General features: G+C 44.5%; 1 protein-coding gene across 2 annotated transcripts in view; it reads left to right on the forward strand.

The window, feature by feature from the left end:
• Positions 1-13,573, forward strand: part of LOC147023797 (bactericidal permeability-increasing protein-like) — a 63,812-nt gene that overhangs the window by 32,173 nt on the left and 18,066 nt on the right. For both annotated transcript variants that reach the window (XM_085889603.1, XM_085889602.1), the window contains 2 exons: positions 1,120-1,179; positions 1,523-1,690. In XM_085889603.1, the coding sequence (XP_085745729.1) occupies positions 1,120-1,179; positions 1,523-1,690 (228 nt within the window). The remainder of the gene's footprint in view (positions 1-1,119; positions 1,180-1,522; positions 1,691-13,573) is intronic.

Below are 13,573 nucleotides of genomic sequence, written 5' to 3' on the forward strand. Positions count from 1 at the left end.
TATTTCTTTAATTTTGAATTAGGTTCACTTGGCTGCACCTGGATGGGTTTGAGGGGAGAGGGGTCACAGCTGAAACCCGAATCCTGTCCAGGTTCCTCCTGATGACTTCATCTTTTGATTTTGCTTGTTCAGGATCATTCTGATGACTCCAATGCTGGACTTTACCTCTCTGGTCTTTCATTTGATTTGAATTTAATCCTATTCTGAATTCAGTTGAATCGTAATTTTTTTAAAACGTCATGGGTCAGGGTCAAATGTCCAATCAAAGCGGGGTTGCATCAAGGTGGGACGTCTTGGTACCTGATCATCACTGCCTGCAATTATAAAGTGGCAGTTCGAGTTGTGTCTCTTATTAATTACGTAACACACCAGTACACAAACACCACACAAAATACACCAGGCAAAACTGCACAAACACCACACAACACAAGTCCTGGTGAGGGTCTGCAATCTCTGATTGCTCTTTTTCTTGTTACCTCCACCACCGAAGGTGAAGGAGGTCATGTTTTCACCCCTTTCTGTCTGTTTGTATCCAGGATATCTCAAAAAGTTGTTGACGGATTTGGATGAAACTTGGTGGACAGGTTGGGTGTGTGACAAGGAATAATTAATTCAACTTCGGTGAAGATCCGAATCCAGATCTGGATCTGATAATTTTTTAAGCGATTCTTCACCACTGAGAGATCAGGCTAAAACGATATATAGCACGATATCTCATAAAGTTGTGGACGGGTTGGGTGTGTAGCAAGGACAAATCGGTTCAATTTAGGTGGAGATCTGAATCCGGATCCAGATACGATAATTATTTAATTTTTAACGTGATTCTTCACCAATGAGAGATGGGGCCAAAAACGATACAAAGCATGATATTTCAAAAAATGTATTGATTGGGCCAAATATGTTCTCGTGGATCAGGCATTACATGGCGGAGGTATGCGCTCCACCGTGCACCCTTCTACTTACTATATGTTACATGTGGATGATCCATTTTCGAATTTAAATTTATTTACCATTTGCTCAGTAACTCTGAACAGTGAATTTGCCTGCAAATGGTTTCAAAGCGGTGAATATATTGCCTTGTACGCTGTTTGAAGTTGATAATTTTTCTCCTTTTTCTAGATACCAAAGAAAAGTCCATTTCAACTGAATACCTCTTCTATTGGAAAGTTAATCCCAGAGGTAAGACAACTACCATCAATTGTTGTCTTAATTGCCAAATTATTCAATATGTACATGTAAAAAAGGAAGAAGTAGAAGAAGAAGAAATGGAGGTTAGGGGGTGCATTGAGATGCTGCACTGAGCCAGGATACAATATTTATCAATATTGGAAATGAACCAGGAAGTAAAACCATCTTCTTTTTTTTTTTAATTTCCTATGGTTTCAAAGGCTCATGGAAGAGCCGTCACACACACAAATCATGAATTTATGAATCCCCTTCTTTTTTGACAGTGTATTAAACTTAATGCAGTTTATGTGATGATTGTGTTGTTGTCCCTCCATCCCTTTGTTGATCTCTCCAGGTACAGAAACAATACCCAAACATGCTCATGGAGGTGAGGGTACTCTCTAATGCACCACCTGCTGTTATCATTCAGCCCAAGAAAACCATCCTTTCGGGATATGCTGATATTCTGACCTTTGCCATACTACCAAATGGTTCCAGGGCATTCCTGTTTTCACTGAATGTGGTAAGTTGTCAAAAACAGTTGAGAGTTTGTTTCTGGGTGTCGTAACAGCTCCATCCTAGCTTTGATTATAATCAGCGGTGCAGGACTAAATTTAAAGATATTCTTGCGGATTCGCGCCCGCCGGCGTGCTGACGGCCACGTAACTCGAATCGCGGCACGTCGCCCACCGGACGGACAATCCAGTCGTGACCCTCTCGGACTAACGCCGGGAACCAGTCACGGGTGGACCTTTCGGTCTCACCGCGATCGAGCCAATCAGCCCCCGCGTGGGATAGGGTTGCTCGCCAAATTCGACCTACCTAAGTACCCACGCGGAGGGTAGACCGGGCGATCGCACCTCGCCGCAGGTCGACTTCGGACACGGGCCACTTAAGCGACCCGTTCCGTACTATCGGGATAACCGAGCGGTGTTATCGTCGACCTCGACGGTTCGATTAATTATCGGGCGTATTCAGCCCACTACCAACCCTTTACGTGAAGCAAGATGAGGATTCAATGAAGGAAATGACGAAGCGAAGCGGGAAACAGTTCAACAGAAAGCACATTTATTCGCGCTGAACGGAAAGCACACATATTCAATTCCACCAAAAGCACACAGAAAAGAAAAACACAATTCAATTTACACAAAAAGCAAATGCGACAATGCAGATCTAATACCGATTACGCGAGCACACGGCAACACTTATACAATTTTACTTCACAGACGGCGCCGACAACACATACCCAAAACCAAGGAAAAGAATACCCTCAAGGATGAGGCGGGCCTGAGGCTGAGACCGGGTCGGGCCTACCCGTCTGGTGATGAGACGCGGAGCGGCGATGGTGCCTCAACTCCGCGGGCCTCGCGGGCAGTGTCTGGTAGGGGGTGGGAAAGGGGCCCCCTTGGTCGCACTATCTCAGCGCGGGGGGAAACAGGAGGGGGTTGCTGATGCTCGGGGTATAGAGGATTTTTATTGTCCCGCGACGAGCGTCTCCACCTCGGCCAGGTCGCGCTGCGGCCTCCCTGGGGTGCAGCTCCCTGCACGACGCGAGCACCCCCTCGTCTACCCTCGCCGCCTCTCCACAGCTCTGTCCCCTCCGCTCCGACTCCAACGCACACGACGACCAGCTCCTTCTTGCCAACTCCACCGCCCGCGAAGTCTTAACTCTCTGTTCTCGACTCTCCTACTCACTGGACTGACGAACACGGTCGCTTTTTATCAGCCCCGTGGCTTCGCCCTCTCATCTTTGACCCCCTCCCTTCGACCTTTCACCTCGCTCCCCATTGGCCCGAGAAAAAGTGGGCGTGAATGCTTTTTGATCCATAAATTTGCATATATCGATCGCCCTCCAACGCCCTGGGGCGGGGCCAGTCGCCCCTCGCTCACCGATTGGACGGCAAAAAGTGGGCGTGTGTCGTTTTTGATCCGTTTTTGAAGCACAAAATCCGTGATTTTGTACACGCTGTTCGGCGCGCGCCCTGCACGAGTCCAACACCGGTACCCACAAGCGGCGCAAGAACGGTGGCGATGCGACGGTTGCGAGGTGTGACGTGAAGGTCGTGGCGGTTGTGGTGAAGCGGCGTTGTGGTTGGTGGTTGATGTTGTGACTGGTGGTGGTAACAATGGCGGTTGGTCCAAATTAAAGATAGTAAAAGAAAAACGGCTATCCTGAAGAGTCGCAGCACGCATAAATGACATGTATTCCCACTAGACAACGGGTTTGGGCCTAACTACACATGTACTTACCGAGATACCTCACCTAAGGGACCTGAATGGTGGTTTGCGAATTTGGTAACCACAACAATATATTGTTCTTGAGGGATGCAAGCTTGAGCCACTGTATCTTGCGGTACAACGTCCTTCAGTTGGGGTATAAATCCACTTGTCCCTTATGCATTCAGTTCATTGATATTAAAGATCCAACATGGGATCGTTCACCACATTCTATGTCAAAAAGAGGAGGATGTTGTTTGCAAGTGCTCGAGGGTCTTGAGGAGTTTTGGGGTCTTAAACGGTCTTCAAAGGTCGAAGGGGTATCACATAAAATAAAGGGTCAAAAGGGTCCATTTTTCGTGGAAACACCGAGTTAGAAAGGTTCTTCTTTTTCATTTTTGATGGATGGATGGATGGAAATTGTCAAATATTGAAGCAGCTTTACTGCTTAAAAACAAATAAATTATTATTATTATTATTATTGTTATTACACATCGATAATGTATAGATCAATTAAGAAAAGTTTTTGTCTTTCCAATCCCCCCCCCCCTTCCATAGGCTCCGTCGATATAGATTTTTTTCGATATTGATTTTCCGGTGGGGTCATACTGGTATATACCGATACATCAATATTATTTTTTTTAATAATAATTGTAATTTAAAATTTTTTTTAACGCAGTTTGCAAAAATACGCAATGGTCCAATATGTATTCATATATGACGTACACATCATTGACACACAGTAATTTTTCTAAGTATTCCCACACGGGATTTTTTGTTTTTTTTTCATATGATAACGCTTATTTTACTTCCAACTTCATCTTGTATTCAAAATGATTTTGTTTTTAATGCGAGATCAGTTTTAGTAATCGACACAGGTCGGAATCCATCGCCATTGCCATACCGGTATGAATATCGCGGAACTCTGAACCCATATTGCTTTCATACCGCTGTCGCAGATAATGGACTAAGCACAGGATTTCTAAAGCACACCTGATTCATATAAAATAATTAACAATTGGCAATTGCTTTAAAAACCAGCCATGAGTACAAAGAAAAACGTGATTGCTTGTACGGGTGCTCGGATGCTGAGGGTTAAAAGTTAAAACGTACTGTACTTACTTACTGTTACGTCTTGACATCATACATTTAGCCGAGACGCCGAGTGCATCAAAGCTTTTTAAATCATTTGCGGTATTTTAGGTTGTCAACACCTTTCTTCAATTTGCTGCTGATATTCCGGGTTTAAAAAAAAAAAAAATTCGGTAGACCAGTACATTCAGAATTCCAATACCAGTATATCAATATATTTCCGGATCCTACTCCCCATCCTCATCTTATGTATAAAAATCAGTTTGTGTCTGTACTGCAAGCACCGTCCATTCTATAGGCCACACCTTCACCCCTCTCCCCCAGAGTGAGAAGCACTGCCCATTAGCCAGGCCACGCCTTTCCCTCCGGCGGACCAGAAATCACCGCCATTTTGTTTGCTCCCATAGCTCTGAGGCTCCATTGGCCTCTGGTGTACATTTGAAGACTGAACAATGTGTCTTCCATCATTAAATAAAGGTACCATTTTGAGGAAACAAAGGTACATTTTGATTACAACTCCTGCAGAGGAAATGAGGTAATGCATGTTTTGTTTGGAATGGTCACAGCAGCGGTCTATTTTACACTGCCCAAAGAAGGTGTGCTCTTATAATGCAAAGGAAAGAAATCAGTGAAGTTGTTAATAAATAAATAAATTGTTTTCGCCTTGGTTTTCATGGCTGAATAGTGTGAAAGTACAGGATTAATAAATTAACTGTACGTATTTCACATGTGCATGGACATGTAATTCACATATTATGTGAAATAAATAAACATGAGAGACGTATGTAATTAATTAGTCGTGAGGCTGGGGAAATTCCTAAGAGATTTTTCATTTCTTCTTTTAGAAGTTGTGATGCACACATACACTTTAAAGTTAGAGGAAACTAGAACATAAGACCCGTCGTTTCACTGATGGGAATACCAATTTTTGCTGTGATGGCTAATCTATGTGGCAAGAGCAGAAAAAGGATTCCTGGACACGTCCACTTTTGTACACTCAACATCACCTCTGAGTTTATGTACATTTAAAAAACTAAAACAACACATTGAAAATTGAACAAGGTACATTTTTATTACAATAAAAATAGTCATGATTAATATTTGAAATCTTCAATTTATATATATATATATATATATATATATATATATATATATATATATATATATATATATATATATATATATATATATATATATATATATATATAAACTGTCCTTTTGTCGGCGTTTTGTGTGTCCTGCGTGATGTTCAGATGTCCAGGAGTGTGTTCAGTTACCAAGCAGCTTGCTAGCGCTTGTCAAGCCAACCGTTCCTTATCAACTGTTTTGAATGGAGTGCTTGCTTGAGTGCTTAAGCCACTTGGTAAGTGCTCCACAAGAAACTTGGTAATTCAACACACCCTGGATTCATTCCATGGCGATGAGGATAAACATCTATATCATGACTTATCTCAGCCGTATCGATGAATTCGTCCCTCAGACAGATTTTGAATATCATGGCAACATCAACTTTGATCTTATTTGCTCTGACCTTGTTGAAGCCACATGTCAGATCTCATATTTGTTCTCTTCCATATATATATATATATATATATATATATATATATATATATATATATATATATATATATATATATATATATATATATATATATATATACATATACATATATCTCTTCCACACCCCCCCTCTCTCTCTCTCTCTCTCTCTCTCTCTCTCTCTCTCTCTCTCTCTCTCTCTCTCTCTCTCTCTCTCTCTCTCTCTCTCTCTCTCTCTCTCTCTCTCTCTCTCTCTCTCTCTCTCTTCCATACCCCTTCTCTCTCTCTCTCTTTTCCACACTACTCCTCTCTCTCTCTCTCTTTTCCACACCCCTCCCCTCTCTCTCTTTCTTCCACACCCATCCTCTCGCCCACTACCCTTTCCACCCCCTCTCTCTTTTTCTGTCTGTCTCTCCTCTCACCCCTATCTCTCCCTCTCCCCCTCCCCCACCCATCTCTCCCCACCTCTTTTTCTTTCCTCTGTCTCTTGGTATTTCCGTCTGTGAAGCAATGGGTGGTATTGTTGCAGGGCCGGGTATCGGCGACGAGCACGACCGCGAGATGGAGCAGTAGAGTCGGCTCCACCGATCACCCGGAATGTATAAGTCGTCACCCCGGATAACTCCAGAGCCAACGGGTCCCTTATCGGACCGAAGTTCGCCAATAGGTCGACCATGTGGGGTAGGGTCGATTGCCAATTTCAATTTACCTAAATACCCACGTCGTCTATCTACCAGGGAAATTCACCTTCAATGGCGCTTGTACTGAACGAGCCGCTAGCGTATTCGAACCGTGTGCGACCCGAGCGGACGGTCACCGAGCTTTCGTCGGTCCAAATGTCCCTTTACAGCGGCAACAGCCTGGCTAATTCTCCAACACGCACCGTGTTAAACCAATAAAAGAAACACAAAAACGAACCGATACATTTAACACATGGGTTTATTTATAATGGGGCATGGGGGCACGCAAGAAGCAGAGTTATCCGAATTAAGAGAGGCACGTATGTACAGCAAGGCACTTATACAATTTATTACTTACGAGACTGGCGCTACACACACGCACACACACACACACACACGCACACGCACACGCACACACGCACGCACGCACAAAAGAAACGGACCCAAAGTGGTCTTTATTGAGGCCTCCAGCTCAGAGGGAAGGCAAGCTGAAGACCAGATTCTGCCTCGGACCTGTCCACCTCGTGTGGTCTTCGTGCTGATTCGAACCGGGCACCAGCGAGAGGCGAGCCTAATCCAGACACCGACGAGCCGCGATCAGCCTCCTCAGCTCCGCTCGGCCCCCTGGAAACCAAACCTCTTCTCTGTATCCTTCGGGGAGACAGCGCGCACCCCTAGCGGTTCTTGTGGCGGCCGGATCTCTGAATCTCGAGCTCTTGGTGTTTGCCGACCGAGACACGGTGCGCAACCCTTACGGCTCTGGTGTGGGATAAGATCTCTGAAGCCCAAGCTCTCGGTCATAAGGAGAAAGAGGAGGAAGAGAGCGGAAGAGGATCTCGGTCCGAACGTGCCGCACCCTTATTCACCCTGTTTCGGGGGGTGGGGGGGGGGACGCCTCCACTCTGCCCGCTCTCCCTTACTGGACGGTTTTGGCATGCAGAATTTCTCGTCGCCCTGTCATTGGCCAAAACGCACGTCAAGTCCGTCGATTGACCCGGGGGCGTGGTGATGTCACGCGGACCCTTTTCTCCCTGTCGCGGGATCTGATTGGCTGAGCGGCGGTCACCCCACCCGTAGCACGCTGATTGGTCGAGGGCCGCCGCGAGGCTCCTTATTGAACTCGCCCACCAAACAGGCAGAGGGATATTATTCTGCGTGGGCTCCGCCCACCAAACACAGCAATGCCAACCCTCCCGATTTCATCGGGAGGCTTCCGAAAATTCACCCAAACTCCCGCCCTTACGATCACTATCCTTATCCTCCCGAAATTTTGATATTTTTGCACTGTTCACTAATCAGAATGTACTAGTATGAGAATTGAATGAAAAGCATCGTCTGCTACGTATAGCATGTGGTAACTCCATAACGTTCGCTGCTACCAAATTGTACGTAAAAAATTGCAAATTCAAATGAGGAGCAGCGAAACATTGGGTCTGGATCTCGCTTATGCGATCATGCACTGAGATTTAGTGCATGCGGTATGTGTGCAATACAGTGCATGCGGTATGTATGCACAGTGTATATGCATGCGATACGCTCACTGCATGCAGCTGGGCCCCGTACCAGCCCGGCGGTCGCGACCACCGTGCGGTGTTTAACAGCCGCTAGAGTTCTACGAGTCGCGCTGCAGCTGTGGAACATCGACTTCGAAGTTACCGATGCTTCAAGCCCTCGATGTTGATTACGAAATGGCAGAAAAGAAGCTTACGAAGACCAAGAAATGGTCTCAGAAGTGCAAGACCGAATACAGTCTCCAATACCCGTGTATTCGAAAGTCTGAAAGAGGAATTCATCATGCGTATTGTCCAGTATGCAGCGTTGATATTTCAGTTGAGCACGGAGGTCGCGATGATATTCGGAAGCACGTTGGAAGCAAACGGCACACAGACATTGCAAAGGAGAGATCTTCGAGCACGAGTACCGGTACACTTCTGAATTATTTCACCAAACAAGGGACAAGCGAGGAAGAGGATGTTACCCGAGCGGAACTTCTCTTTAGTGGATTTATTGTGGAACATAACTTGCCCATATCAGTCTCAGATCATGCTGGACCTCTATTTCAAAAGATGTTTCCAGATTCAAAAGTTGCTTCAAAGTATGGATGTGCAAGAACAAAAACTTGCAAGATGTGCAAGATGTGCAAGAACAAAAAAAAAAAAAAAAAAAAAAAAGCAAAAAAAAAAAAAAAAAAAGAACAAGAACAAAGAAGAAAAAAGAACACTGGTCAACAATTTTTTACTTTCTGAATGTTGTCTAGATTTCTACAAGTGAATTAGGGTATTCTGGCACTGCTGAATCAGGAAATGGCATCCGTTTCTCTGGCATCCATCAACATCAGGTCAGGTTTTTGTGCAAAGTTGATTTGAAAAAATCAGATCTTGTGACAAAATCAATTACATTTTGTGGCATTACCAAGCTGATTTTTGTCAACACATATCATCCTAAACATGTTTTTAAGAAAAAAAATGTTTTGCCAACAACATTTATTGATTACATGATAGAAACATCGATTACTGTCATCTGAATGGTGGGCATTGATAAAGGTAAGTACAAGTAAATTGCATGTTGCGTCACCACTGTTCAAACTTCAGGGCTTGAACTTCCGTTTCTTCGAACTCCTGGAATGTTCAGCGGCAGGGAGGTCTCTCTTCAGATTCCAACAGTAGTCAGCCATCATGACTGCGTCCCAGCGACCCTGATACCTGGTCTCCATCTCCTTCATGTCCTGATGGAATCTCTCTCTGCTCGTCACTCATTGAACCCAGGTTCTCAGGAAACCGGTTCATATGTGAAAATAGGTAGTGCATCTTGATGCTCATGTTGCAGCCCAGGTTTCTGAAAGCAGTCAGCATGTTGTTGACAAGTTCTGCGTAGTTTCTGGCCTTATTGTTGCCAAGAAAGTTCTTCACTACCAAAACAAATGTCTTCCACGCTTCCAGTTCCACGTTCATTGAGTTTTTGAACTCTGGATCTCTGATGAGCTGACGGATCTGAGAACCATCAAAGATGCCAGCTTTCAACTTCTCCATGGTCAATCCTGGAAAGCCTGGCACAGAGTAAGTGAAGCAGTCACCATCTTTGTCCAGAGCCTTGGTGAACTGCTTGATTAAGCCGAGCTTGATGTGCAGCGGTGGGAAGAGTATTCTGTCTCTGTCCACCAGAGGGTCGTTGATGACGTTCCTTTCTTTGCATGGCACCAATTCCTCCCGCACAGGCCAGTCCTTCTTCGTGTAATGCTGAGCACGGTCCCTACTATCCCACATGCACAGAAAACAAGGGTACTTGGTGAAGCCAGACTGTTGTCCCAACAAAAAGTTCACCATCTTCAGGTCAACACAAATAAACCACTGATGCTGATCATAACCAATTTTCTCCAGCACGTACTTCACCGCTTCATACTTCTCCTTCAGTGTAGTCAAGTGAGCGATGGGTACAGAGGCAAACTGGTTGCCGTTGTGTAGCAGAACACATTTCAGTGATCGCTTGCTGCTGTCAATGAACAGTCTCCAATCTTTGGGTTCGTACTGTGGCACTCCAAGCTTGAGCAGAAGCGCATGTCATAAATTGGCGCATGTAGGTATTGTACATTCTTCAGAGTTCGTTATTTCAAGAAATACAACTTTTTTGTATCACATTATTACAAAATCTGCCCCATTAACTTTAGTTTTGATCCACGAACTTTATGCTTTGCCTCACCAATTTTTGGAAGATTTTGAGGTTTTATGACTTCAAACTGATCCCTTTTCGACATAATCACCTAGAACTATCGTACCTGAATACTTCTTGTCATTAAAATAATTATTTCCAATCAAAACAATTATTTGACATGACATTTTACCCCACCAACTTCTTCTAAAATGCTCCACACATGCGTACATGTGAACAAAATGTAAAACGACATGTGGCCATATCTCAAAAACTTGACCTGATTGAACAAAACTAATGTGAGTTTTGGATTCAGCGCATCAGATTCGTCCTAAATCAGCTTAAAAATGCAGACAACAAATTTGTTGTTGACCAGTGTAATTGGTGAGTTGTCAAATGTTACTGCTTCATCTATTGCCGATATTGCTAGACTAGCTCCATTTAGCCTAGCTACAGACGGTAGCAATGACAGTGGTGAGGCCCAGCTATATCCTGTCCTGATTTCGTACTATGACAACAGTGCTACGGATTGTGAAGCAAGGTTTGCTAAGTTTGCCTGCGTGCAAACAAGATTCCACTGGAGAAAACATTTTCAAACTGCTTGATCATGAGTTCAGTGACAGGAAAATTCCGTGGGGAAATTGTGTTTCCTTTTGTGCTGATAATGCCTCTGTCATGGTGGGCAAGCACAAAGGAGTCGCTGCTTATATCCACAAACAAAATCCAGAGTGCTGCATCATGGGATGCCCTTCCCATATGATGCACAATACGGCCAAGAAGGCGGCTCAGTCCTTACCCATTGAATTAGATGACTTTCTCATCGATATTTACTACTACTTGGACAAAATAGTAAACGCGTCAAAGGAGTGAAAGCACTGCAAGAACTCTGTGATGCCCCGACACACAAGATTCTGAAGCATGTCGCAACAAGGTGGCTGTCCCTTGGTCAGTGCCTAGACAGGCTGATTGAACAGTGGGAGCCACTTCGCCTCTTCTTCAAAGAAGAAGTACGAAGAAAAATGCAACCAACTGTAGCCAAGACTCTAACAACGAGCAAGAAGGACGGCACTGTATCTACTGCCAGTACTGGCACTGCAGGATCAAGCACTAGTGGAGCAGCATTCACCACTACCACTGCAGTATCTGCTGCGAAGAAGACAGCAGGGACAGCACCAAAACCAATGCTGAGAGCAGGTAGCATCACCGGCCCTTCATCACGTTCATCTACAAAGCAGATCCCTTCAGAGTCGAGAAAGACTGTGATAGTCCAATCTACAGGCAAAGAAGGACCCAAGTTAAGTTCTGTTTTTGCCAAATCACTTGATAGAAGCTCAGCAAAACCTTCGAATCGGAGGTCTTCTTCCTTGGCTGCACCTACCTCAAGCTCTCTACTCAAACGTAAAATTGGATCTGGTACTACGAGTCTGACCTCTTCTGCTGGCAGTAAACGCAAGTGTGATCGCCCTGCGGCTAAGTGTACTACGAGTTCTACAACTAAAAGCGCATCTTCCTCAAACACTGTGCAGGAATCTAGAGAAAAACGTGTCAACAGGATGTTCTTGTCTCCACAAACAAAACTCTATTGTTTCTTCCTTCGATATGCTAACAAGCTTTTTGAGAAGAGTCTTCTGCTCCAAAGAGACGAACCCTGTATTCATCTCCTGCACGGAGAATTGAATGGTCTTCTGAAAGATATCTTCGTACGGTTTTTGAAACCATCGGTGTCATCGGTTCCTCTGGTAAATGTACCCTTCTCTGACAGAAATCATCAGAAGAATGATGAGGACCTCATGATTGGGAACGATGCCAAACTGTATATAAGGGAACAAAGGAGTCTCAAGAAATCCACCTTCACTCTGAGTGGGTCAGACATCCAAGGTTTCTTCAGTGCAGTTCGCTCATATTATGTGAAAGCCTGCAATTACATCTTTAAAACCTGGCCGCCAGATGATGAATTAGCCAAGCATGCTCAGGTGCTGGATGTTAAGCTACACCAAGAAGTGGGGTTTGACTGTGTTGAGTTTTTCATCAAGAAATTCCCCTGTCTGTTCAGTGGCGGTGATAGTGACATAGACAGTCTTGAGAGTGAATTCGCTCACTACCAGGCAGACGCCTCCATAGCTACAATTGCTACTGAGACAGTGAGAGTGGATGAGCAGTGGCATCAGATTTCACAGCTCACAGATCCCTGCACTGGTGCCAAGAAGTATCCTAATTTGAGCAAAGTGATGAAGGGAATCTTGGTCATTCCTCATTCGAACGCATCATGTGACCGGGCACTCAGTCTTGTACGGAAGAATCATACTGAATTTCGTCCCAATTTGAGTGTCAAAACCCTGGAAGCTCTCTTAATTGAAAAACTAGCTCATAGCACCCCTTGCTACCAGAGAGAATACAGCAAAGACATAATCAGAAGGGCTAAAAGAGCCACACAGCTGTCACTCAGCAAAGCTGCCATGGAAAAAGCAAGCAGCAGTAGTACCAGCCAGTAAGGTAAGAAAAATATTGCTTCTTTTGTGCTTTTTGTTAATCTTTGATTGTCCCCTAACTTACTAATATTAACATACATGTAACATTAAAAAGTGCACAATTTTCCCCTTTTTTTGTTCAAAAAGTGGGAATTCTTAACATGTTAAATGCTCCAAAATAGGGCTCAGAGGGCACGAGAGAGCGTCTAGAACCCCAGAGCTTCCAGGGCCCTAAGGCGGGCCCTGGACCCCGCCGCAAGGGTCGAGTGCTCCGCGCTCGAGATGTGCGCTTCGCGCACATTATTTGGTGTCAGTTGAAAATCCTCCCTAATTCTGATTTCCAAAAGTTGGCATCTCTGCAAACAGCCAGAGGAACTGCATTCTGCATGGGCTCTGCCCAGGTACGTGCTGACACACACGTAGGTAATGGCCTCGGTCAGAGCAAGGTGAAGGTGATGCTGGCGTTGTCGTAGTTATGAGTGGTGTAAAAATGAAAGAAAACCCTGACTATCAAAGTAACTCACAGCGCAAGTACATTTATTCACCCATTAGATTAGGGACGGGGACCCTAACTATAAACACATACTTACCGATATAACTATTCTATAGGACCTGTATGTTGTGTGCTCAAGGCTTCCAGATTCTCAACAGTATTTCCTAGTCATGTATAAAAAGAGGCCTTACAGCCTCTTTGCACAACTTATTAACCTATCCCACCCACTTTCATCATCGATAGTACTCAACATTCAATTCAATTGATTTAAA

The sequence above is a fragment of the Eptatretus burgeri genome, chromosome 7 (genome assembly GCF_056783735.1).
Source record: "Eptatretus burgeri isolate ZD-2024b chromosome 7, Ebu_testis_v1, whole genome shotgun sequence".
Lineage (NCBI taxonomy): Eukaryota > Metazoa > Chordata > Myxini > Myxiniformes > Myxinidae > Eptatretus > Eptatretus burgeri.